This window comes from Peromyscus maniculatus, chromosome 9 (genome assembly GCF_049852395.1).
Source record: "Peromyscus maniculatus bairdii isolate BWxNUB_F1_BW_parent chromosome 9, HU_Pman_BW_mat_3.1, whole genome shotgun sequence".
Lineage (NCBI taxonomy): Eukaryota > Metazoa > Chordata > Mammalia > Rodentia > Cricetidae > Peromyscus > Peromyscus maniculatus.
Window position 1 is genome coordinate 72,737,251 of NC_134860.1, and position 26,800 is coordinate 72,764,050.

The 26,800-nt window shown below is 43.8% G+C and overlaps 1 protein-coding gene across 8 annotated transcripts in view; it reads right to left on the minus strand.

Moving 5' to 3' along the window:
• The window catches only part of Lrch1 (leucine rich repeats and calponin homology domain containing 1), a 206,246-nt gene that overhangs the window by 2,500 nt on the left and 176,946 nt on the right, over positions 1-26,800 (minus strand). For 5 of the 8 annotated variants that reach the window (XM_042285157.2, XM_076545369.1, XM_076545368.1 and 2 more), the window contains 2 exons: positions 24,513-24,650; positions 20,742-20,819 (listed from right to left, as the gene is read on the minus strand). In XM_042285157.2, coding sequence (XP_042141091.2) covers positions 20,742-20,819; positions 24,513-24,650 — 216 coding nt within the window. Of the gene's footprint in view, positions 1-6,821; positions 8,733-20,741; positions 20,820-24,512; positions 24,651-26,800 lie in introns of those variants that run through there. The other 3 variants (XM_042285151.2, XM_076545367.1, XM_042285156.2) reach the window with 3 other exon arrangements.

A 26,800-nucleotide genomic window follows, 5' to 3' on the forward strand; every position in this document is an offset into this window, starting at 1 on the left:
GTTGGGTTGCGCATGGCTGTGCCGCTTACTTCCCCTGGCTTGTGCTCCCTCCCCTGGTGACAAGCCATGGCCGAAGCCCTTTCTGGGTTTGCAGAGAAAATGATTTCTCATGTGTGAAGGTTGTTCCAGAAAGGTTCTTAATCACACCCAACTCTGTATTAGATCTAAACATGCAGGAAAACTTTTCACTAAATAACTGAGTGGCACGGAGTAAACACACACACAACACACACACACACACACACACACACACAGAGAGAGAGACAGAGAGAGAGAGAGAGACAGAGAGAGACAGAGAGAGACAGAGACAGAGACACAGAGAGAGAGAGAGACAGAGAGAGAGAACATCATAGCTTCCAGTCTTGGCAAGCAACGTTGCAAGAAACTCCTCGTATTTTAAAGGAACTCAATGACTCATTTACACAGACTATAGATAGTTATAATGGTCAGCAGCCTTGATTTAATTCATTTTGTCCTGTGATTTCTAGAGGGTGAACATGGTGGGTGACTTCTTTTGTGTGGTTTAGGCACAGTCTATAGGAAAGGAATCTTTTTTTTTTAAGATTTTTTTTTTTGAAAGACAATTTCTATTTCATGTGCATGAGTGTTTTGGCTGCATGTATGTCTATGCATCATATGCATGTCTGGTGCCTGTAAGTCAGAAGAGACAGTAAATTCCCCAGAACTGGGGTTATAGACAGTTTTGAGCTAGCATGTGGGTGCTGGGACCCAAATCCAGTTCCTCTACAAAAGCAGAAAGTGCTCTTAACCCCTGAGCCATCTCTCTAGTACCCCAATGTTTGGTTTGTCTGGGTTTTTAATCTTTAGCCTTATGCATGCCTGTGTCTGTGTGGGAGTATGTACACATGAATGTGTTGTCCATGGAGGCTGGGAGAGGAGCTGGAGTTACAGGCCTGATGTGGTGACTGAATTGAATTTGGGTCCTCTGCTAGAGCAGTACCCGCTCTGAACTACCAAGCCATCCCTCCAGCCTCTACATAAGGCATCTAACAGAGCTCCCAATGACCCCTCCTTTAAAGTCCTTTCCTTTAAACTTGCAAAGACATCCATCACATCCTACTTCCACGTGTGGGAAATGCCTGATGCCCAGTACTAAGGAAAATGACCTAGAGCTCTCCTTGTGGGCACCAACTGTCATACACTACAAAGCAGCTTACACAATAACATGAAAAGACATTTGCACCTTTGTTATTGGCCCTGTTCCACTACCACACAGGGCATTCTCCTTCTACTATACCTCCTTTGGTGGGAAAAGACCCCACAACTCTTACATCTGATGATGGCAGCCCAAGGGTCCGTCTTCCTGTCTCTTTCTTTTCTATATAACTGAATTTCTGTATTCTTTCCCAATGTCTCTAGAACATCCTTCTCCAACCGCTGGTAATTTCTATGAAATTGGTTTTCTTTTCTTTTCTCTCTCTCTCTCTCTCTCTCTCTCTCTCTCTCTCTCTCTCTCTCTCTCTCTCTCTCTCTCTCTCTCCTCCCCCCTCACCCCCTTCTGTGACCCTCTAAGTGAGATCATGTGATGTTTGTTTTTCTGTGTCTGCCTTGTTTAACTTAATAGTGTCCTCCAGAGTCCTGTATGTTGCCACTATCCAGGGAATTTTTTTTGGAAGGCTGAGCAGCACTATTGCTGAGCAGAGTTTAAATGGGATCTGCATTTGGGTGCAGGTAGTGGAGTGTGTTTATTAGCAGCAAGCCCAGTCCTGGGAACAAGACTACTTTCTTCATGTAACTTGAAGAATCAGATCTTCCTGACAATGTCTGACTGCAGACTCCCTACAAATCACCACAGACACAGGCAAGGCACTGTGAGCATAGATCTTCAAAGGTATGCCCTAGTAACTCCAGAAACTGCTCCCACATTCTCAAAAAGCCAGTGTGTCCTGCATTCTGTGTCCCCTCTTCTCTCTAGTTCATACACCTTGACTAAGTAAGAGAGGCTTGGCCAGGCGGTGGTGGTGCACGCCTTTAATCCCAGCACTCGGGAGGCAGAGGCAGGTGGATCTCTGTGAGTTCGAGGCCAGCCTGATCTACAGAGCGAGTTCCAGGACAGCCAGGGCTCATACACAGAGAAGCCCAGTATTGGGGGGAGGGGGGGTTGGACCCCAGGCCTTAGGAAATAGCCACATGTGGCAACGTAAGAACAATTTTGCCATGCCTTCAAGTACTTGTGGAGAGTCAAACAGGATGATCTTCTCTGTACCATATTAGGCAAGCATGTGAGTTTACACTGCCAGTCAACCTAACGGCCAGATGTCAAGGGAAGAAAGGATGGAGGTCATGTGTGAGTCATGACCCGGGTTGGGAGGAATGGTGACTCAGGGCATCTGTAACGAGATGGCAGTACCCATCCTTTTCTGTACAGGCCAGGAAATCTGTAGGCTCCATTGTTCCTCTGCCACAGCTGGCTAAAGGGCAGGGGTATGTCCTTCTCATCCTTGACCTTCCCAGCACCCAAGTTCACCTCTGACCCAGCAGGAAATCATAAACACTTATTACAGCTAAACTTCTGGTGTCCGGCATTATTTTGGAAAGGCGGGTGGGGGGGGGGATATATGTGTATGTGAACATTTTATACCATAGGCTAAAATCAATTTAAAATTATCAGAGTTAAATGTTTAAAAAGAAAAAACTCTAAAGGCCTTTGAGTAAAAGGAAATAAATAAATAAATCTATTTATTTATTTGTTTGTTTGTTGTATGTGTGCCTGCATGAATTTATATGTACCATATGTGTGCACAGGCACACAGATACCAGGAAATCTAGTTGGACTCCCTGGAATTAGAGTTACAGGGGGATGTGAGCCAACCCAGGTCCACAAGAGCAGTCTTACCCAGGCAGGGTCAGACTCCAGGCCTATAAAGACATGTTTACAAAGTGCAAAGAAAAGATCAAAACAGTATAAACTTAAAAATGTGACATTTCCATTTGAAAAGTGAAAAAAAAAATCCTGGGGATTTAGCTCAGTGGTACAGCACTTGCCTAGCAAGCTCAAGGCCCTGGGTTCAGTCCTCAGCTCTGGAAAAAAAAAAAAATCCTGCTTAATGAAATGGTAAACAAACAAAAATAGCCTCTGTAAAAATGCGCATTTGCACCAGATTACAAAGGACTTTGTGTGATACAAGTTCAACCAGATTACAGAGAGATCACTAGGTACATAGAAAGGTGGCAGAGCATGTTTGGAATCCAGAACCTAGGAGGTGGAGTCAGGAGCACCAGATGTTTAAAGCCTGCTACCTGAAACTCTCTCAATCAGTAAGATCTCCTAACAGCCTTGTTTAAGACAGTGGCAGGACATTTAATTCTCAACACAACCTACCTACATCATGGCTTGGCCTGGCCCAGCGTCTACCACACAAAGGCTCAGAGCAGTTACATTAGCTTACAGTTGGGCAAAACTATCTAACACAAATCTTATTCTATACCTGCATAGAAGATAGATTCTTCTATGAATAGCTCATGTAGTTTATTGAGTCCTATACTGAAAAGTGAAAAATAAAAGTTTTTTTTTTTTTGAATGGCACCATCATATGTGTGGAAAATCCTAACTGAATATCATTATGTTAGGGACCATCTGTAAACACAAATAGAAACATGTCCCTCATAATCCTCCTTTTTCTTTTCATTCAGGCCCACCCAGAGGTGGCCTCAGAGCATAGCTTGGAGTTATCTAAGAAAACTAGCCTAGAAGGCCAGAAACCATATAAAGTTTACATAAACTTTATAAACCATATAAAGATCGAGCAGTCCTGGGAATTCCACCACAGGCCTGGAAAGGACACGGGATCTAACTCCAGGTGCTGTTTGGAAAGATAAATACAGAGATCCTGCAGAAATGGAGAGCAGGGTCAACCAACTTGTAGACAGAGGCCACTTTCCATCACAACGGTCATGTCCCTGCATCTCCCCAAAGTGAGATGGAACAAGGAATGGGCTTGGAGTTGCTGTGGATTGACACTGGGACCAGGGTGGCAGAGAGGAGCAAGGGCTTCAAAGAGCCAGGCAGGTCAGGTGCCACCTCCGGAGACCCCCCGTAGAAAACGGACTTAAAGCAGAAAAGACTGTGCGTGGTTACTGACTTCACATGAACTAAAACCGTCCTGCCGCAGGTTATCAGAGGACTTGTTGAAAATGTGACAGAGGAGGCCTAGGCCACCCATGGGCATCCTGTGCTGTTATTTTTTAAACAGGGTGAAATCACAAATAATGCTTAACAGTAACCCTCGGAGGCTTTTCAGAGCAGGAGTTCCATGATACTGCCCCCCGTGGTGGAACCAATTAGGCCAGTGGTCCTCAATCTCCCTAATGCTGCGGCCCTAATTTAATACAGTTCCTCGTGTTGTTGACCCCAATAAAATTATTATCCTTGCTACTTCATAACTGTAAATTTGCTGTTATGAATTTAGCGTAAATTATTTCAGAGAGATAAGTTTGTCAAAGGGGTCTTGACCCACAGGTTGAGAATCACTAGATTAGGCTCTCTCATCCACACTCTCCTGAGCAGCAGCCAACAGGATTAGAAAGGGCAGACGAGCAATTGAGGAACAATGCTAACTGTGGGGAGGGAGTAAGGCTGGATGGCTGTGACTGGCGGCCCCGCTTTCCCTGACATGACATGCTCTTCTGATGATGATTGTATAGCCAACCCCACTTCTCGGCAGCCGCTGGTCTAATGAGGTCCTTCACACCAGCTTATTTCCCTTGGCTCAGCCGGTTTCTTGAAACGAAACATTCTGAGGCTGGATTGTGTGACGCTTAAAGCATGTGTTATTTTAATGCACGAGAATGCAAAGGTCTAGCTCTGCCCCCAGGGTCAATCTCTGGCTGCTTCTTCCTTTGTTCTTTCTGTTCCAGCCCCTTCTCACCCTATGTTATCCACACACATCCATCCCTCCACAGCTTTCCCACTCATTCCGAGCTTACCCATCTTTCTAATCTTAGTGGGGGACTTTGCTGTTTCAGGGGATCTGCATGGCGCCCCTTCATGAGTGTCAGGCCAGCTTTCAATGTGTTTCACAGAATCCTGTAATTGACCCATCCCAGGTCCTTCTCACTGAATCCCTTTGTTTTCTAAGAAGTTTCAAACTAGGACCTGCAAGGTAATCCAATTCCTGATCTATTTTTTTTTTGAATAAAGTTTTATTGGCACACAGAACTGCGCACTGGCTTATGTATTCTGTATGCTGGTATTCAATATACAGTGACATGCTGGGTAGTTGCAACAGTGACCATCAGCCTAAAAAAAAAAAATCATAAAATATGTCTGGCCCTGCCCCCCAAACGCTGAAACCTGCTGTGGACCACAAACTTTCTGAGTAGGGGGGCATGGATCTTGGGCACCATTTTATCTGCAGAGCCCTCCCCCCCCCCAGGGGCCAGTGCACAGTGCACATTCAATATTCAAAGAACAATCGAATGAACCAAGAATGCACAAGACCACAGAGAAAGCCCAGGCCCGGAAGGAAAGTGAAAGACACACATCCCACCTACCCAAAGGGCTGTACGGGGAAAGGGGGTTCTGAAGCCTCAAACCTCGCCTTTAAATGCTCTGCAAGAAAATTATATTAAAATGTTTTTTCAGGAGCTGGGACATAGCCCAGAGGTACAAAAGGCACTTAACATATGCAAGGCCTGAGGTGCACTTCCCAGCACCCAAACATTTGACCTAACCTATAACCACTGTGCCGCTCTCAGGCTCCTGAAATCTGAACTCAGACTGGGACTGGCGTGAATTTGAGGCAATCCACACACTTAAATATATATATATATATATATATATATATATATATATATATATATATATATATAACAAATAGCATTGTGATATCAAGTGTATTGATATTACTCTCACCGATAAAACTCAACTCAGCTGTCCTTCTTTGGGATTTAACAAGGTCCCTTTTCTGTAGTGTTAAGGACATTGAAGTAACATGGCCCTGAAGTCCAGAAGGAGCCATTAGAAATGGGCTGTCACAAATTTTGGAACTCCTGATACTAAAGGGAACATTTTCAACCAACAGTAGGAATGGAAGAAAGAGATATATCATAAATGGCTACTGCAAAATAAATATGTAAACAGTTGTTCCTCTTTATCAAGTATTAGGAGGGCATATTTAAAACATTCTTTCTTACAAGATGATGGGGATTTAGTATGTGGGACAAATCACACAACTGGACCCCTGACCACTTCTCAACCTCTAGGCAGATCAGTCAGGGGTCCCCAGCTGAGCTGAAATGGCAGGTGTCTCGTGTAAGTACCTGAGCTGGTGTCTGGGGCCTTGGAAACACGCCACAGAGGGGCTCAGTGTTCCCAACAGAAATTAACGGCGCGCTCACACTAAGCAAAATGACTCACTCGAAGTTTTGCCTGAAGGGCTGAATTAACTATGTTCTGCGAGTGACCATGCTTTATAATGAGAAAATATCATCGCAGCAAATCCCAAGGGGAGCAGCACATAAGGGTATAAACCAATGAGATGAGAAATGAGAAGCATAGCCAAGGGATTCTCGGGATACCAGGGGAGAAACACACAGAAAGTCAATGTTGAATATCAAATCTAATCTCATGAAATTGTTTGACTCACTGGATTTTTATTCAGAGTGTTTTTCCTTCAGCCAGCAGCTCAGAATGTTTCCTCTTTTCCTCTTCCACCCACCATAAAGCAGCAATGGAAAAAAAAAATCCAAACAAATGGCGCTAATTGAAGGAAAGTCCCCATGCTTGTGGCAGAGCTGGGTAGAAATGCCAAGAGCCACTCTGGGTACCCATGAACAAATGTATCAGCGGGCCAAGAAAAAACTTGGATGAATCACCCAAATTGTGTTTATTAAGCAATTTATGGCTCGGGGTGCTCACCAGACACTGTACAAAGGGATTTTATTGTTACAGATGGAAAAGTACAAGATAGCACCAAAGGCATTTAGTACATCTGTGGTTATTTAGACACAACTCATGTCCAACAACTTCACATACCCTGTATTCACCACTCAACACAAAACTGGGAGGAAAGGGCTCAGACCATCTAACATCTTACCATGTAAAGAAATGTTTCCTGTTCAGAAAAATTCAGGTCTGATTTAGCAGCAAGGAACCTTTATAAATATATCCTTTCAAGTATGGAGGTTTTTCAGAATCTCATCTTCCCTGGACTCATGAATAGGTTCAGAAAAATAAGATAATATTCTTAGCAGCCATATCTGAGGAATGTCTGCATGTCAGCAAACTAGAAATTTACCTTGAGGACAGTCACTCCATCATCCTCCCCACCCAAGAAGCAGCATTTGGCAAGAAGGATATAAAATGAAGCAGGCGATGGTGGCTGGAGCTTGCAGCGGGACTTCTCATATTGTAAAGAGACATCCCAGGACTCAGCAAGATCTGGCAGTACGTTAAAGTCTAATATTTTTTTTCTTTAATTAAAAACTCATCACTTTGCTCCAAAGACTGAGAGTTGATACATAAGCCTTTAAAAACTGACTTAAAAACAAAACAGGTAGGTAGTTAATATCTCTGTAACAAAGGCCAAATGGACATTCAAAGTAAATGGAGGAAAAACAGCATTCATCTAAAATAAGAGTAATCTTATCATTGGCTGCTGCCATAGTAACCCACGGCCCCAGTACCAAGAATGTTCCAAGACCCATAGATTTATTTGAGACTGAATAGTCAAAATATGTGACATATCGTAAGAGTAAAATTATGCAAAAATAGAAATTCCTTCTATAAAACACTTTTCTCAGAGCCTCAGAACAGACCTAACGAAAAGGAAAAGCGGTGTGAGCAGATCCACCAGGTGGCGCTCTAACAGAAAGGCACTTCCCCAGAATATGCCTGCAAACGGCAGAGACTGCATGCTCTGGGGGACTTGGGCGGCAACCCTTCTGAGTGCCTTTCACAATTCCCTTGCAACAAACAAGGAGGATTCCAACTAACCAGCCGGCAAAGCAGTCATTCTCCAGATAAGACTTCTCAACTTGGTCCACAATGGCATCATTAGAGATTTTTATGAATTATACTGGGCCAAAATGCTGGCATCTTGTCTCTGCAAGGCAACCCCTCCCTCTACAGCTCAATTCCCAGTCCTGAACTAGGACAGGCATCAAGTCTCAAGACTCCCAGATGCTAAATCCAGCCTGTTCTGTCCTGGTTCCCCCTATCCACTACCCAGAGCAGCAAAGGCTCATGGGAGAGAGCAGGGCCTACAGCAGCATTGCTGTGCGGACTACGTGCATGAAGGAACATGAGGTATGTATGGACTGACAGGCTTGGCTGTCGCTGTTGCTTTTCAGTTAAGTGAAAGAAATTACCCAATGGGAATTGCATTCTGCAAAGTTTGTGCTTCTGGAAAAATCTGGTTCAGAAACGTTCAACTTCAGAACTCAATAGCTTACTGAAGAGATGACAGGGATGGGAGTTTGCAAGGCCAAGGCTCCCGTGGAGGAAGGAGCTGGGATGGACCAGGGTGCCAGAGCAGAGCGTTTGGACGCGCATGCAGGAGGAGTTAGGCGGACAGAGCGTTCCAGCGGTAAGTGATATAGACCAGTACTATAAAGAGAACATGGACAAGACAGAAGCCTATAAGGTCCCTGGAGCGGAGGGCAGAAGTTGGTTGTGGGGGTTTCTCCCCGAGTGCCAGCAGAGTGTCAACAGTCTTTCGAATGTGACGAAAATCCAACTGCAGGATGTCATACGGAGAGCAGAGGTCAGCCTAATCCCAGGGCAGCCATTAGAACAGAAAGAGACAGTGCATACAATTAACACCACACCGAAGAACAACTGGAAAGAAGCACACATTTATGGTTACTAGCAAATAGCAGGAGTCAACCCTTACTTCAAGTACAACAGTCCACGACCAAAGTAGAATCCCCCAGCGTCCCCTATGTGAACCGGACAAGGAACGCCACCCCCAGTCACACCATGGCCACTGCATGCTGTGCAATTTATACACCCGTTCTGGAATCAGAAGGGCCTTAGTAGTGAAATAGTATTAGGTGCTCAGCAGCAGCACAAAACCATGAGCGTTTCCATCAGGACAATTGAGGGCTTAAACTTACTAAAGGGAAAATACAAATCTTACAATTGAATCTTCAATCTTTTGGGGGCGGGGTTGGGATGGGGGATGGAGTCAGGGTTTCATGGTGCAGCTCAGGATGGCCTCAAATCCAGGAGCCTCCAGACTTGGCTTCCCAGGCACTGAGATTATGTAAGAGAACAGGCTAAAGGGGGCCTCTGAGGTATGCAGCAGCAAAGCTAACACGCAATAGGTTATTATCTACATCCCTTTACTAGTACGCAAGTACGGGAGGATGCCTCAGCCTGTGTTTTATCTCCAGGCAGTGTGTGTGTAATAATTCGGTGTGCAGACTTCTGAGCATCTCTCTTGGTCCAAAATTGTCAGGATGCAGTTTTTTCACACACTGAATTTCTGAACCAGGAGATTTTGTTTTGTTTTGGGTTTTTTTGTTGTTGTTTTTAAAGACAGGGTCTCACTTGCTTTGTAGAGCAAGCTAGTCTTGAATTCATAGAGATGCACCTGCCTCTGCCTCGAGTGCTGGGTTTAAAGGTATGTCTGAAACAGGATTCTAAGTCACGCAGCTCATAACGAACAACAATTATAACCTGTATACCAGTAAGAAAGAAAAGCTGTGTTTTGCTTTCAACATAAACAAAGATGGACAGTATTTGTGACATATTTCACAAATACAATTTCCAAGTGAGCAAAGCATTTAAAATACCTATTACATGTTCGTATATACCTTGCTGGAGTGATTAGCCTTTTATTGTGGCTTCCTTGATAAGTACACCAATCCCAACTGAAAGGCTATTCAAGGGCTCATCTTGCCTGTATGCTCAGAGTTGAGCCTGATACGCTCAGGTAAGATACCAGGTGGGCTGATGATGATGGGAACCCCTTACGATGACGGAGATGCTCTTAACATAAGGTATTTGAAAGATTTATTTGAATGTTATATGTGTCTGTATGTACCCTGAGCGTATGTGTTCATGTGTAGTATCCACCAGAGGCCCTGGATGACCTGGAGGAGGATTTACAGACTGCCCTGAGCTGTCCTTCATGAGTGCTGGGAGCAGAACTCCTGTCCTCCTGAAGAGTCGCAAGTTCTCTTAAGCAATAAGCCATCTCTCCAGGCCCAGCAAAAGAGATTTTAAGAATAACAAATCATGTTAAATCCACCCAATCTCCCATGTTTTCTCAGTGGATCTAAGAATCAAGATAGCATGAAGAGTCCTCCCAAGAATTAAAACAGCCACATGTAAACTAGATCTTCCTGGGGGAGAGACGCTGGCTAGGACCTAATCGATGAGAATTCTCTCCTTCCCATAGAGAAGGTTTCCACTGCAGTAAGAACATTCTAGTGCATTGCTATATCTGAGCAGTAAAGTCTGAGAAAAGTGGACATAAGACAAAGGCTTAAACACAAACTGAAATGTGACTTTCTCAGGGACCAGTAAAGTCCGAGAAAAGCAGACATAAGACAGAGGCTTAAACACAAATTGAAATGTGACTTTCTCAGGGTATCTCCATGTTAGAAGCAAATCATTCTGCCAGGGGTGGTTAAGACACAGTTATAATCCCAGCCCTAAGAGGCTGAGAGTTTGGGATCAGCTTGATATACATAACAAGATTTTGTCAAGAAAAGAAAAAAAAGAAAAGAAAACCAATCAAGAACACTAAGGGGGCACCAGAGGTCAGCTCCCCAGTAGCACTGTCAGAGGGGTCAGCCTGCCATGCAGTGCAGTTCTTAGGGTACTTCTTCAGGGGGGGTGGACAATCTCAGAAGCACACTCCGGAGAAGTAAAGGATATCTAAGCAGGTCACAGAAGCTAGACTTAATTAAAGCAGATGGGGCCTAGTGTCTCAGGCTACTATCATTTAAATTAAAAATTATGTCCTTTAAGAAAAATGGTCAGGACTAAACTAAGCCTGGTTACGAGGAAAATCACCATGACAACTGCCGTGTGCAATGTGGTGGGCATCGCAGAGCCAACAGCCAGCAGCTCCAGCCCTGGAATCGAGGCTAACCACAGAGGAGATTCCTGAGAGAACCTCCTGGGGCTTCCGGACCCTTTGGTACTTTCCCCAAATTGGCATTATTGAGAGGAATTCTGAGGTTACACTACTCTTTTATCTCTGAGAATTAAATGAGAAAACACTACATTTGCAGAGACTAAATGCTCTCATTTTTTTTTTTTTAAAGAATACTTGTAATGAGTGAAAACATTTTCAAAACAGTTAATTCACTCAGAACTCTTCTGAGGCAAATGTTGATGTAATTTCCCATTATACAGAAAGAAAAATCACAACCAGCAGACTCTAAGAAATCAGTTGAGATTAAACACAAGGATGTGACTGAAATTGTTAATCAAGATTGACTCAGACACTCCAAACACCAAGTGCTTACTAACAGGAAATAGAGAAAGATCTGGATATCTGCCTGTCTAAAAAAAAAATAAGTAAATGAAAAAAATCTTTAAGGAAATCTCACTCTGGCTTTCACTATATCCTATAACTATCTATACCAGACAGGCCTTGAACTCAGAGATCTGCCTGTCTCTACCTAAATTACTTATGAATGTTCTTTTACCATATGCTAGTTTACGTGCTTCATACATGCATATATAATGGACTTTGGTCATATTTACCCCTCCAGCTAGTCCACTTCTTCCACCCCTCTACTTTTACATGCTTATTATTACTATTGAAGCCCAGATTCTGCATATAGGAAAAAACGTGCAGTTCCATCCCTTTTCCTGCACAGTAATATTTCATTCTACTCTGTTGCTGAAGGAAACCTGCATTGTGCGGATGGTTCATCTTCTCCTTACCCACTCGTGTGTGGATGGCCATCTAGGTTGATCTCAAGCTTGCCTACTGGAAACAGTGCTTCCATGGGTGTGCTCGTACCTCTGTGAAATGCTGCCCTGGATTCCTTTAAGTGTGCACCCAGGAAAAGTACAGTTGGGTCCCATGGAAGTTTCTCAGGTTTCTGAGGAACTGCGATCTCAACTTCCATGGCTGCTGGTGTAACTTTTCCATCAACGTGGAAATACACCTTCACCAGCATTTTTGTTCATTTGGCTTTTCACTTTTTTGTTTTTGTTTCATTTTATTTGAGACAGGGTTTCTCTGTTTCTCACTGTGTAGACCAGGTTGGCCTCGAACTCACAGATCTGCCTGCCTCTGCCTCCCAAAATGCTGGGATTAAAGGCGTGCACCACCACTGCCCGGCAGTTTTCTGCTTTCCTAATGATATCCATGCTGACAGTGATAATTTGGTTTTTTAAATTCCCTAATGGCTAAGAACAATAAACGTTTTTCCAGGTATCAATTAGCCATTTGCACTTTTTCTGAGAATGGCCTCCTCCATTCATTCATTTATTCACAAAACTTCCTCCTCTCTGTTTTGTCCCTGCTGGGTTGTTTCTATATGCTGGCTCCTAACGTCTGTTGGCCGAGCTGTTGGCAAATGTTTTCTGTCCATCATGGGCGGTGAAGACCCCTTTAATCTGATGAAATCCTATTGGTCAACTGTTGCTGTCATTCCTGTTCAGCGTCACCGCCTACCCCTTCATCTTGGAAGGTTTTCCTCCAGTGCTTCCAAATTTTCATGAAGAGTTCTGATCCAATTTTAATTGACGTCTATACAGGATGAAAAGGGGGGACTCGTTTTATTCTTCCACATGCCATTGTCCATTTCTCCCTGTATTATTTGTTAAAGAGGCCATCTTTTCTACAGTGCTTGCTTTTGGTACCTCTGTTGATCATCGGATGGCTAGAGTTGCAAGGGTTTACTTCTGGGTCCTCTATCCTGTTCTCTTGGTCTTCTTCTGTGCTGATACCACACTTTGTTTTTTCCACTATAGATCTGCAGCATAGTTTGAAATGAAATTTTGTGATATACTACAGCACATTAATTTTTGTTTTGTTTTGTTTTTTTCTCTCAGGATTGCTTTGGCCTATCCAGGGCTTTTTGTGCTTCTATGCAAATTTCACAGGTATCGTTTTTTGTTACACACTAATGGAAGGTCTTTCCATTTTCTAGTATCTTCTTCAATTATTTCCAAGTTTTTGTTTTGTAGACGTCTGGCACATGCCTCCTCAGTTTGGGTATCTGAGCTGTTTCGAAGGCTGTCAATAGGGTCCACTCCCCGGTGGTTTTATAACTGCCATACAGAAAAGCTACCGAGTTTTGTGTGTCGATGTTTGCACCCTGGCACTTGGAGGAATGTGATCATCAGACCTCGGAGTTTTCTTAACTACTGTCCGGTAACAGCCACAGCATGACTTCTCTCACCTTTTCTATCACTGTTTCTCACTTACCGCTCTAGCAAAGAAGTCAAGCCCCTTAATGACAGGAGAGGAGAAAGCGGACATCAGAGCCTTGTTCCTGATTTTAGAGGACATGCTTTCAATTTGTCCCCATTCAATATATGGCCATAGGTTTATCACACACAGCCTTTATTAGGTTAACTATGATCCTTCTAACTCTAGGTTTTTGGAACTTTCATCATAAAGTGATGCTGGATTTTGTCAAAGACAAAAAATCCTCCACGGCAATGTCCTTGTCCTGGGTTTTATTTACATTCATGTTGTACTTACTGACTGCTGTATGTTGAACCACACTTGCATCCCTACAATGGAACCAATTTATCATGATTACCTGTGTAGTGCTGAATTTGTTTTACTGAAGAAAACTGGTCTGTGATTTTCTTTTTGTGTTTTGTCTTACTCCACCCCCAGTGTTCATAGAATGCCAGCTTTGTAAAATGACTGGGAATTGTTCCTTCCCTTTCCAGTTTATGGAATAGTTTGAAGAGTCCTCATAATGGCTGATCTTGGCTGTCAACTTGGCAGACCTGGGGAGAGGGAACCTCAACAGAGGAATTTACTCCATCTGACTGGCCTGTGAGCATGTCTGTGGGGGGCGTTTTCTTGATAGCTAACTGGGGTAGGAGCACCCAGTCTACTGTGGATGCTGCTAGCCCTGGGGAGGTGGGTCTGGGCTGTGTAAGGTGGCTGAACAAGCCAGTGGAAGTAGCATTCTTCCATGGCCTCTGCTTCAGTTCTTGCCTTGGTTTTCTGCTCTGGCTTCCCTTCCTGACCCAAGCTGGTTTTGGTCAATGTGGAGCTTTGAATAATAATGGCCCCATAGGCTCATGTTTGAATGCTTAGTCATGAGGGAGTGGCAGTATTTGAGAAGGATTAGGAGGTGTGGCCTTGATGGAATAGGTATGGCCTTGTTGGAGGAAATGTGTCCCTGGGGGTGGGCGTTGAGGTTTCAAAAGCCCAAGCCAGGCCCCAAGTCTCTGTCATCTTTCTGCCTGCAAATAAGGATGCAGCTCTCAACTACTTCTCCAGCACCACGCCTGCCTACACAGTGCCATGCTGCCCACCATGATGGACTAAACCTCTCACGCTGTAAGCAAGCATCCAATTCAATGCTTTCTCTTGTAAGAGTTGCCTTGGTGATGGTGTCTCTCCACAGCCAGAGAACAGTGTTTTATCACAGCAACAGAGGCCAAACTAGGAGAGAAATGGGTACCGCAGTGGTGTTGCTGTGATCGACCTGATCATCACATCATGCCTTGGGTTGTTTTGAGGGAGGAAGGTGGAGGATTTTGAAGCTTTGTCGAGCGAAGTGATAGAGTGCTCAGAGCTTAATGAGCTACTGTGGGGACTTGGAAGAGACGGCTAAGAACACTGCTGACGATGGAGGCCTGACTTGGGAAGATTCAGAAGGAAGCTTGAGATTTCCTCAAAGTCCGTCTTTGGAGCTGGTTGTATGATAGTTCAAATTAAGCATCTGCGATGTCTGGTCAGCTGTGATCAATAAGAGACCAGCACCACTGCAGTGAAACCTTTGCTTTCCTGGAACAAATCAATGCTGGGCAGCTGGAGCTGAGACAATCATCCGTGACTGAAAAGAGACCAGCATCACAGGGGTCAAGTCTTCTGGGAAGTGCTGTTCTGGGTCAGCACCCAGAAGCTGTGGTCCAGTCGGAGCTGGGTGGGGGGAGGTGAGGGGGGAGACTGCACATCAGTTTGTCAGCGGAACTTGGTAAATAATGTCTAAGAGTCTCATCCCAGATGGTCCTGGTTTTGAAGGCATGAAGGTGTCGTGGAGAGCAGCTGAGGCTTGACACTGTGTGGCGGGGTTAGTCTCCCTGAAAGGATCCCAGGAGAGGCCACTGGTGAAAGTACAGCCTCAGCTGCAGTAGAGACTCCAGGATGGAAGGCATCATGGCGAGAAGCTGAGGCTGGGCATCATGAGAGACTAGGAGAGGCCACTAGTGAAGTGCACTCAGCAGTAGTGGAAATCTTGGGATATCGGAGGAGCCAGGATCAGGGGATGTCTGCTAAGGGCAGAGGCAGGTGTGGAATGAGGCCAGCCTGAGCCTATGAGACAGGCTATATGACTGTAGAAGCCAGAGCAGTAGGGCTGCCTAAGCCCTCTGGAGCCCTCAGAAGAGAGTCCAGGTACCCGACACTGAGTTTTTTAGTTAGATTTTGGTTTGGCTTTGCTCTTCCCGTAACTGTACCCTGGTTTTCTCTCTTGAAATAAAAAAGCATATAACTTACTTTTGATTTTATAAGAACCCACAGTTAAAGGACTTGGGACTATTAAAGAGACATTTGACTTTTAAAGTAAATTTTGTTCTGAGATAAGATCTTATTACATAGCCCTGGCTGGCCTGAGGCTTGTTATATCGACCAGGCCTGCCTCAAAGTCACAAATACGTGCAGGCATCTGTCTGCTGAGTGCTGGGATTAAAGGCATGTACTACCACATCTGTCAGAGTGGTGAACATCTTAATGACTGTGGGAGTTTTAAAGTTGTACTAAGTGTTATACTGTTATATTAACAAGAGATTTGGGGGACAAGGGAAGGTCATAAGCTTCTGTGTCAAGCTGACACAGCTTGTTGTTGTTATCAGCTGGTTGTGAACTTGACACACTTGGGAAGAGGTAACCTCAATTGAGGAAGTGCCTCCATCAGACTGGCCTGTGGGCATGTCAGTGGGGCATTTTCTTAACTGTAAATTGATGTAGGAAGGCCCAGTCCACTGTGAGTTACATATCACCCTTAGGCAGGTTGGCCTAGGCTGTATAAGGAAAAGTGGCTGAGCAAGCCAGTAAGTGGTGCTTCTCCACAGCCTCTGTTTCCGTTTCTGCCCTTAATTCCTTCAGTGGTGGGCCATTACCTGGGAGCTGTAGGATGAAACAAATCCTTTCCTCTCCAGGTTGCGTATGGTCATGGTGTTTATCACAGCAACAGAAACCAACTAGAACACTGCTGGTGCCACCGAGTCTAAATTCTAAGAGCTAATCATATCCAGGCAGAAGTTCTAGTTAGAAAACTGGAAAGCATTTACTTAATCAATATGCTTCTGTTTTGATTGAACATATCATAGAACAGTATTTTGGTAATCACTCAAACCTGGTGACCAGGTATACAGTCTGGCGCAGGGACGAACAGTGGAGGATTTCGAATTCTCTCCAAGTATGCAATAAAGAATTGCCCATTTTATGGACTTAGAGGGCAGCTCTAATATTGTCAAGCTGATTTATCTACTATGTAATTTGACTTATTAAAAATTAGATCTCTACTGTAAAACTTTCCTCTCTGCCTAAGTCATTGCCAACAGTAAAACATCCAAAAAAAAAAAAAAAAGGTGGTCCACATCTTGAAAAAATAACTAAATATATTTGAAAAAAATTTAAATACAAGTGTCCTTGTATTTAAAAATTTTTAAACCCTCATTTTAAAAGCTGCTTTTAAAATGATTTATGTTCAACTATGCCTGGAGACAGGTTGGAAGGCTACTGGTCAGAGGTGGGCAGGAAGCTCACCCCAGGGAAAGGATGCTCACTTGAGTGAGTGTATGGTCCTTAGAAAAGAACTGGTGGGGGTGGGGAGACAGCCTTAAATGCCAGCTGCAGGGTTCTCCTATCTTCCTCTGGCCTTCATGGGTGACTGTACTCACACACACAGACCCACAGACATTCTTGTAATTAGAAAGAAAAATAAATCTTAAAAAAAGAGATGAGCTGACTTTAAATGTAGGTTCCTCCAAAAGCATGAATTTACAAATTAGTGTAATAACAAACCTGTCACTTTGTATTTCCTTACCCAGCTACAGAATAAACCAGTAAGATTACTGAATCAAAATAAATATCATGCCAAGAATCTCATGTCCACCCTTCAAAGAACTGTTGGTTTCAATTTAAAGGGATGACTAAAGTCACTGGTTTGTGGGAAACGGAGACAAACTCAAAGAAAATAAGAAACTCATTTCTCCTAAAAATGAAAACAAAACTGTAGCTTCAATTTGCCATTGGATGACAAAATCTGATCCATATCATGTCTGCAAAATCTAACTCTTCACAGCATGTGTAATGTAGGAATGCCTTACCGTTACTTTCTGTAGAAAATCTCATTACAAAACACAAGTCCAAATACTGAAAGGTGGTAAAATAAAGGAGAAAACCTCCAACATAGTTAAGCCTATGCTCACAGAATCAGTGTTAGCATCTGCAAGTAATTCTCCATGTTGTTCTTAACTCCACTTGGTATGGCAACTGAGGTCCACCCAACAGCCTGTCCTTGTGAATCTGGAATGAAAATTAGTGGCCTTGCATCCTTCTGAAGGGACTTGGTCGCCATGGAGGGAAGAAGGGCCACTGCCTGCCAAGGTGTCCACACCCACTGCCGACTGGGTCACTGTCTTAACTTCCTTCTCTATGTTCTCTCTAGAGAGAGTAAAGCAGGGCAAGGTCAGAGCAGTGAGAAAAGAAAGTATCTTTCTGATCCAAGCGCTACCCCTCCCATCTACAGGTATCTCTGTAAGAAAGACTATTCCATGGTTTTAAGACCATGGTTACTTATTTAAAAGTGGGTGGAAACATTCCCAGTGAACCTCATAGTATCTGCCGGATAATATTTTTGATTCTTCCTCAATGAGAGACTTCTCTCAACCTGAGAGACTACTAGTAATATTCCTAAAGTAGTCTAGATGTGGAATGATAGCCCACAATGAACCTGTTACCTGTCCATAGGGGGACCCGGCTGACCCAGAAATGACAAAGGGAGCTCAGAGGTAGAAATGGCTTCATGCGCCCAAGACTTAACCAGACTCAGATTCTTCGGTGACACAAAGACTCTATCCTGAATGATTCGGGAGCCCATCAAGCACTGTCCTCAAGGCCAAGGTGATGCTTGCACCGAGGTCAGAGATAGCTGCCCATCTGAGCCCCAGCATCAGCCTCACACAGGGTATCCCTGTTGCCTGATGCTGTCTACAGTTCTGAATCGAGCCTACCAAAGATACTATGTATGCACAAAAGTCAGCCTGGAACCCCTTACTGTAAGGAGTAAGCTTAACACACCACAGGGCGACAGCTTCATCCACACCCTCTACTATTCATCTAGTGAGCTGAAATGCTGCCTTACAACTCCCCACATGGGCACACTTCTTGGATAATCAACAGACCACCACCTGGTTCTGAGGATCAATTGTTCAATTGTACATAAATATTTAATAAACACTGACTGTACTGGTAGAGATTTCTAAAAAATGGAATAAACTATAAAAATAAGGGCAATTTTAAAAACTGTTGCCCTTCCCGTCCCATCAACTGACTTTGCATGTCATCATTTAACTAAATCTGCTCAGCTCTTGCATCTACCCCTATGTACCTGACAAACTGTACAAAGTGTTTATGCCGACTTTAGGCTGTAGCTCCAAATGGTGATCCTATGACAAAGAGAACTAACACAGTCTCAGACAACAGATGAACTTCACATTCCCTCATGCATTTGTGAGATGAGCACATTCTGTTCTGAGCAAGCAGGAAGAGTTGCTAATTACTTCCCAATTGGGGATTTCCAGTTTTCCATGCAAGTGTGTTTTCCTTACTTAAAATTCTCAGTAAAGAAGTTTAGTTGCTTATGCACATTTTTTTTTTCTGGTAGCAGTGATCTAAGGTAACTCTTGCAACCAGTGGAAATTACGGTAGATACACACACACACACACACACACACACACACACACACACACACATATATATACAAACCCCTCTTGAAAATCTCTTACAACTTTAAAAATAGCCAAGTATAACCAACTGGGTCATGTGGTTCTGCCAAGTGTCATTCACTCTTCTTCACCCTTCTTGGGAGTTATGAGTTGACTATTACAATTAAAGGCATCATGATAGGGGCATATTGAGAAATTGTAATGTTTTGCTCTTTTTTATGGTGATTTAATTTCCTTTTCTCACTTAGTAAGGGCATTCACATTTCATTTTGTTCCAGGGTAAGCCAAGAGACAGTGACAAGAATGATCCTTCATAACTCCTCAGGGCTTTCCAACACAGATGCGGGTCATTTATCATCTGCGATTGGCTTGAGAGTTCCAATTCACAGCGGGAACTCTTAATAGCCCATGGTAGAATCAAATGATCAGAAAAATTGTATTTTCACAGATATCTGAAGCCAGGAGTGTTTCTGGTATTCACACACACACAAACGACACAGAGGCACAGATTAATGGAGTTGAAAGCAGAACTGATCATGAAGACATTTCGGTTAGTAAATAAAATTAGATTTTGTTTTGCAACAATGGAGTTGGTAAATTTCATTGACACACCTCGATGTAAGGACACTTTAATAATAGTTTCCCTTTTCTCAAATAACAAAAGAATCCTTCTACTAACCTTCCCCTAAGCCAAAATAAGAGGGAGAAAGAAAGGAAAGTGGGGGGCTAGGAGGAGAGGGGTGCAGTATACTTTGAAATGTGATACACTAGCTCAGAGTCTCTCATCAGAGTTTTCATTTTTTTAAAGTTGCTTTATCCCTATATCATTAGGAAACATAGAAGCCATAAGAAATGTAATTTCTACTCATCTCTGTTTGCCACAATGATGAGGAACATCTTCATTTTTATGACTGCTACCTAAATCCTGAAGTCATTTTCTGTTAAATTAAATATGGAAGTCTCTAAAAGCCCTGAGCACCTTCCTGCGGATGTCTATAGGGCTGAGCCCGGGATGGGGAGTGGGGATGGGTAAATATATAATCATATATTTACTGTGTAATTAGGTGAGCTAAAGAGAGCTGCACACTGGGCCTAGAGCAGACGGAAGGATAAAATGAAAATGCAGTGAGCAAACTACAGCGCCCCATGCATTGTTATCACCAACGACAACAGCGGCAATCACTGTATTTTTAATGAACATTAGTTTGACTCCTATCTTAAAATGCAGCTACTGGGAACGAAAGCCAGCCATTAATATGGCATCAGAGCCCAGACTAAAGAACCCCCCTGTTCCGACCTGATCCTCTTAGCTACTCTATGGATCTGGTCCTAGGCCACTCATTGTCTCAGCGATTTCTGCTTAGATAATTTACTGATTCTTATCAATTCACTGATATTAGCCCTTTTCTTTTAAATTTGGAATTTCACATTCCAAAAAAAAAAAATGATCCCCCCCTTTCCTTAGAACTGAATATACAGGTAAAACCACTTTAATTTCATTGTAACATAACAATTTCAGCTAAAAATATGTCCCTTATTCATGATGATTTCTTGAAACTTAAAAAAAAAGTGAAACCAAAATAAGATGTCTATTCAATGGTTCAAACAGCTACAATGACGTTTTTATCAAAACGTGGCCATTTGAACTGAGTCTTACGTTACCTCGGGAACGCCAAGTTTTCTGCATGCTTCCAAGAAGTTTTCCACATTCCTCCTGCACTTGGCCATGCTTAGTTTGGGCTAGAAATGTAAACATACAGAAAACAACATAGTATTAAGATAAAAAGCTATCCAGAAACATCCATCTAGAGACAAAAAAAACTTAATATTGTAGGTCATATTCTTAAACTGTGCATGCATATGCATACACAGGCCTTTATATATGCTTGGTAGAGAGATGTTTAGATAGACACAAGTCTGTAATGCTGATATGCTGACATATATGTTAGCCAGGTTTTCTGCTCACACCTCTAAGTATCTGTGTATATGCACACAAAAATACACACCATACAGTTGGATAACCCATTTTAGTTCACCTAAAAATATACCACAAATATCACCTTTCTCCAACCACAAACGTATTTCCAAACAAAGGGTTAAAATCCATGAAGCTAATTGTCCCCTCCCCCCCACAAAAAAAATTCACTTTGATGACCTGGAAAGTGTGGATGGAAAACAGGTTCATTTGATTCATACAGGAACATTTTTAGAAGGTAAGTTTTAAACACGTCTTACCATTATTTTTTTTTTAATATTCCACTATTTATCTCCTTAAAAAGGAAAGCAAGAAGTGTGGCTAAAACAACTGAGTGGAGAGGCAAAACCAATACTATCCCTGAGGGCAGAAGAGGAAGTCCTGTCACAGGGTCACAGAAAGACACAGGACAGCTGTGCCCAGCCACACAGAGACAGGAGGATCAGAGGGAACACCAGGAATAGAGACGAATAGGTTCCGGAGGAAGTGAGGCACCAGAATCCCGGCATCCTGTGGTCCTAGGGCTCCACTGTCTGCCATCATGGACTCCTATTTCAGGTACAGTGCTGTGACAGGGGTTCATTGTCACCATTAACCAATCAAAGCTCACATTCACTATACCAATGGGGGTGTGTGTGTGGGGGGGTGCCAATGTTTGGCTTACAGCTGGGAAAACTGAAGAAAAACTAGTTTTTCTCCTCCAAAGGAAAACTTTCAGTATGTTGAGAAAGGCAATGACTATCCAAACTACCTTCCCTGAGGTTGGCATTAAAAACTACACACCACGGGGCTCATGAAATCAAAGACCAGAACACGTAATGCTTGCAGAGGTACGGTCGGGACAGGCACCGTCGGCACCGTCGATGGTGCAGACACAACCGTATCGGCTGTCTACTCTACACAGGCTGCCTTTGGTGCTGAGGGCACACCAGTGGAACAAGAAGACACAAACCCTGGGCCACACAGCTCTGGTGTAGCTGGAAACAGTAAGCCAGGAGGGTGTAGAGTGACATGGGGGAAGTTCTTACTGGTGATGGGCTTGCAATGAGGGAAAATAGAAAGAAACCAAATTCTCATGCCGTAGAGCAGGAACTGAGGTGGGCAGGGTGGTGGGCACCCATGGGTCCAGGTTCTGTGGCTACAGCAGGGCTGGGTCCATCGGAAACTGCCTGAAGCGCTGGCAGGATGGCTTAGTAAGTAAAGGCACCTGCTGCCAAGCCTAATGACCTGAGTTCGATTCCAGGACCCACACAGTAGGAAAAGAGAAACAATTTCTGTAAGTTATCCTGTGATCTCTACTCACACACTGTGGCAAGTGCATGCCTACACACACACACACACACACACACACACACACACACACACACACACACACACACCTTTAAAAACAAAAATACTTCAAGCAGATCACAGGAGAATTTCTATTAGTAAGCATTTAGAAGCGAGCTGTAACAGACAGACTCCTGTAACCTAACAGCAAAAAGGATGCTTAGGAAGATCTGATGACTGACAATTTAGGCTCTCATAGATTTTAAATGCCACTACATAGTATATATAAGATCATAATTAAAAACACAAATGTACGGAGTCTATTAATGGTAAAGACAGAAGGATGCTGCTTCTGCCATTTTCTCCTACCAAGCACTTTTTCCTATATTTTTCCAATTAAAAATTATTAAAATGAAAAGATCTCTTCCAAAGTATAGTGTTTTTTTCTGAAACATAAATAAAAGTGTAAGAGTTCACAATTCTTAATGTCTCCTGACACCTTGCAAGGTAACAGTGCACTCTTCATTTGGAAGCCAGAGAACCCAGTATGTCTCATATAAACCGGGGGGAAAAGCTCATGGTGTGGCATACAGCTCACGCGATGTCATGGAGAACTGGCTTGGTGGCCAAGGGAGGACCCAAGTTCAGTTCCTAGCACCCACATAAGACCTGCAACTCCAGCTCCAGGGCATCCAATGCCCTCTTCTGGCCTCCTCAGGCACCGGTGCTTATGTGCACACACCTACACACAGAACTAAAAAATAAATATGAGTCTTAATAACAGTAACAGGAAGAGACTGGAGACCTCTGCACTGCAATGAATGATAGAATTCACTGTCCTACAGTAAGGCTGCTAGAGACAGACTTCAAGGAGAAGTTATACTGCTACCCCTCCAATGTTTCTGAGGCAAAAAAAAAAAAATAAAAAAAAAATGAAACATAAAAGTGGCCATACTTTTGAAAGAAAAAAAGCAGTCAATATTATAGAAAAGGAACTGACGGCTGAAATGAGATCACTAGCTCATCTTTCTGTGGCCAGGGGAAAACAGAGTAGAATAAAAAGGCCCCAGTGAGAGCTCCCTGAAGGAGGAGGGCAGGGGTCCCACACAAGTGGCCACCTGACACACTGATTACACAGTCGAAATCGTACCTTAAGATTAGCGGCTCTGCTATATATAAACACATATGGTAGCAGTGACTCATTTACGTGGCTTGCCTCTCTGGTACCTCATTTCATCTTCTCGAGAGCAGGTCTATTCCAGAGAAGGGCGTATATCAAGCTAATGACAGGATGCAACTTGCCCAAAGCTTTTAGACGTGGATCTGGAATCTTAATCCAACCTTGCACCTGAGCCCCTAAGCGCCTCAACTTTCCCTAATGCACCCACTCTGTTGACATAAACTCTCTCTGTTCTTATTCGTATAACCCTATGTGGGTTATAAGATAAGCCTATCTATGATCCCTCTGCTCCTGCAGGCGGGGTCACAAATGGCCCCCTGTAGCTTTCTGTCACCTGACGCTGGCTCTGTGACATCTAGGACAAGGGTCAGGGCTAGGAAAGCACCTGCTTGGCAGGCAGACGCCCTGGGTCTGAGGAAGGGAGGAGAAAAACCAGTTATGCCTGGATTGGTCGGTTATTCAGGGTGCTTTCTATATTTATATACCTTCACAAGCTACAGCAAAACCCCCAATGATGGGATAAAGAGAAGAGATCCCAATCAGTAACGACCACAATGGGGAGGCTGAGGCAGGAGGGCTCAGCTTGGGCTATCTAGGGAATGAGTATCTAGTGAAGGCCTACTGAGAAAAAAGCACGCGAGAGTCCACTTAGAAAAAGCCATCGACAAGGCAGCCTTCTGAAGAGACACCTTGCTGTTCAAAGACCCCTTTGTGAGGGCCAAATCTCTGTGCTCTATGGCCTTTAAACCAGGGTATCGATCTGTAACTTCTTTAAACTCCACACCTGAGATAGTTATTTCTGTCTTCCCCATACATGTTTTTTCTAACAGCCTTTCTTTACTGGAAGTGCTGCTTCCTCTGGCTCCCTTTGCTCTGTTCTTCTCGTTGTAGGGGCCCAACAGAAGGGATCCTGGCAGACTCCCGGAGACCTCACCCGCTTCTTTAACCAACAACTCTGTGCAAAGAGAGCTCGTCCTACACCAGTTTTCCTCTATCTGGCAATACTTACAACCGCAGGTGAGGGGACGTGGATGCTGGCGACAGACCGCGGGCGGATGTGGTTGGCCAGGTGGCAGAGCACGACACCGTCCATGAGCGCTGCGCCTAGGTCTTCGTGCAGGGTCACTTTCAACCTCATCTCGATGCTCTGGGGGGTTGGAAGCAGAAAGAGCCAGTTGCGATGGGCACTGAAGCAAGTTAAGTTTTAAACACAGCTGTATTTATGAACTGAAGCACTATTTTCAATGGGGGGACAAGGGTAAGAGCATCCAGAGGTGGGGAGGTGGCTCTGTTAGCAAAGTGTTGTCAAGGACCCAAGCTTGATGCCAGACCCCCTAAGAGTCTGGTATGATAGTGTATGCCTGTAATTCTGGCAGTGGGGAGGTGAAGTCAGGGGAGTCACCGAGGCTTGCTGGCCAGTCAGCCTAGTGAGCAAGGTCCAGGCCCATGAGAGAGAGACCCTGACTCAAAAAAAAAAAATGTAGATGGCATCTGAGGAGTCATCTCCTAGCCTCTACATATATGTATGCACGTAGTGAGTGACACACACACACACACACACACACACACACACACGCAGCCCAGACACAGAAAGAATGTTTGAAAAACACTCATTAAATATTTTCAAACTTCTTTTTTAAAACCCTCTATATAAAGACAGGTTCAGTTGTACTGAAATGTTTTAATTAAAAACTGCAGAAATAATAAAATCCTTTTTTAGTTTGTTTCTGAGATAGAGGCACATGTAGTCCAGGCTAGCTCAAACTCTCCGTGTAGCTGAGGATGACCTTGAGCTCCTGGTCCTCCTGCCTCCACCTGCTCAGTACTGGGATTACACACCTGTGTAACCAAAACTGGAATCACTGAAGTTCAATATTTTCCTAGCTTTGGTTATGGGAATACAAAAACAGAATGAATGGACTGATAAAAACCAAATCTGGCTAGCTCGCTGGAGTTGATATGAGGTGGGAGGGGGATGAAGGGAAGCGTTTTAGTTGAGAAATCAATTAATGATCCTTATTCTAAATATTAGACTTGAAGGGCTGAAGAAATGGGTCAGCAGTTAGGAGCATATACTGCTCTCTTCCAGAAGACCTGAGCTCAGTTCCCACCACCCACAGCAGGCTGCTCACAGCTGCCTCTACCTCCAGCTCTAGAGGATCTGACACCCTCTTCTGGTCTCTGCAGGTACTGCACTCATATGCATACCCATACTCAGACATATACAGAGACACATAATTTAAAATTAAACTTGAATTTTGAAAGAAGTCAGGACAATTAGGAAGCAAGACAGATTTCATACACTATCTGCCAAATTTTCCCAATGACAACAACTTGCAAAACAACCATGGTTATTATTGTGTGTCAAGAAATACAAGGCTCTTTCACAAGGATGCCCAGGGGACTGATGTTTCTTCTTGAACTCTTTGCACACATCACTCCTTCACAGGCTCCCAAGCTCTATCTATCTGTTTTCAGTTTTTCTCTCTGGGTCTTAAAGTCATGTCTATCATCCTGTCATTCCGGCTCATCCCACCATTTTTCCACTCTTCTCCATCAGGTTTCATCATTGTGGATAATATATTTTTCAGTTCCAAACATCCACTTGGTTCTCCTTTGCTGAGATTTTCTGGTTCCTTGGTGTACCACTGTATGGCTTCTTCTCATTACTCACCAAGGTCTCTCTACTATGGCTGCCTGAAAATCCATCACACAATTCTAGGCATTCTTTTCACCCCTGCAGTGCTGGGGATCAAAGCAGGATCTTCACTGGTAGCCAAGATAAATGACATTTCCACCTTTGGACATCTGTGGGCTGTTTTCTCACGTGGTTTATGATCCTCCCAATCATTGATTTGAGGAGTGATTTTTTGACTGAAATCCAGGCACTTTTTACACTGTGTCATGAGTCTCAGATTCCCTTAGAACTCTGTTTTAGGTAGCTGTGTTTAGGGATACTGGTCTGGTACAAAAAGAAAGACTCCCACCAAGTTTTCCACTTGCCCTCAGAAAGGGGGCAGGACAGAAGTGGCTAGGTACCAGAGGAAGGATCCAGGCTCCCCACAGGCCTCCCCTGGCTCTGTGGGAGCAGACAGGCTCTTTACTAGATAGAGAGGGTAAACTTCTGGCTTCCACCTTGGTTTCTCTGACACCACTCCCACAGGATGGCCTCTGACTCAGCCTTTGCTAACAGGGCACAAGGGACTAGCTCCTTTTCTCTGGTGTCCGGCTAGAGTAGAACCCCTGAAAGTTCTCTGTCTTGCTCGACCACTCACTCCCCAGTTGTCCGGGTAGAGG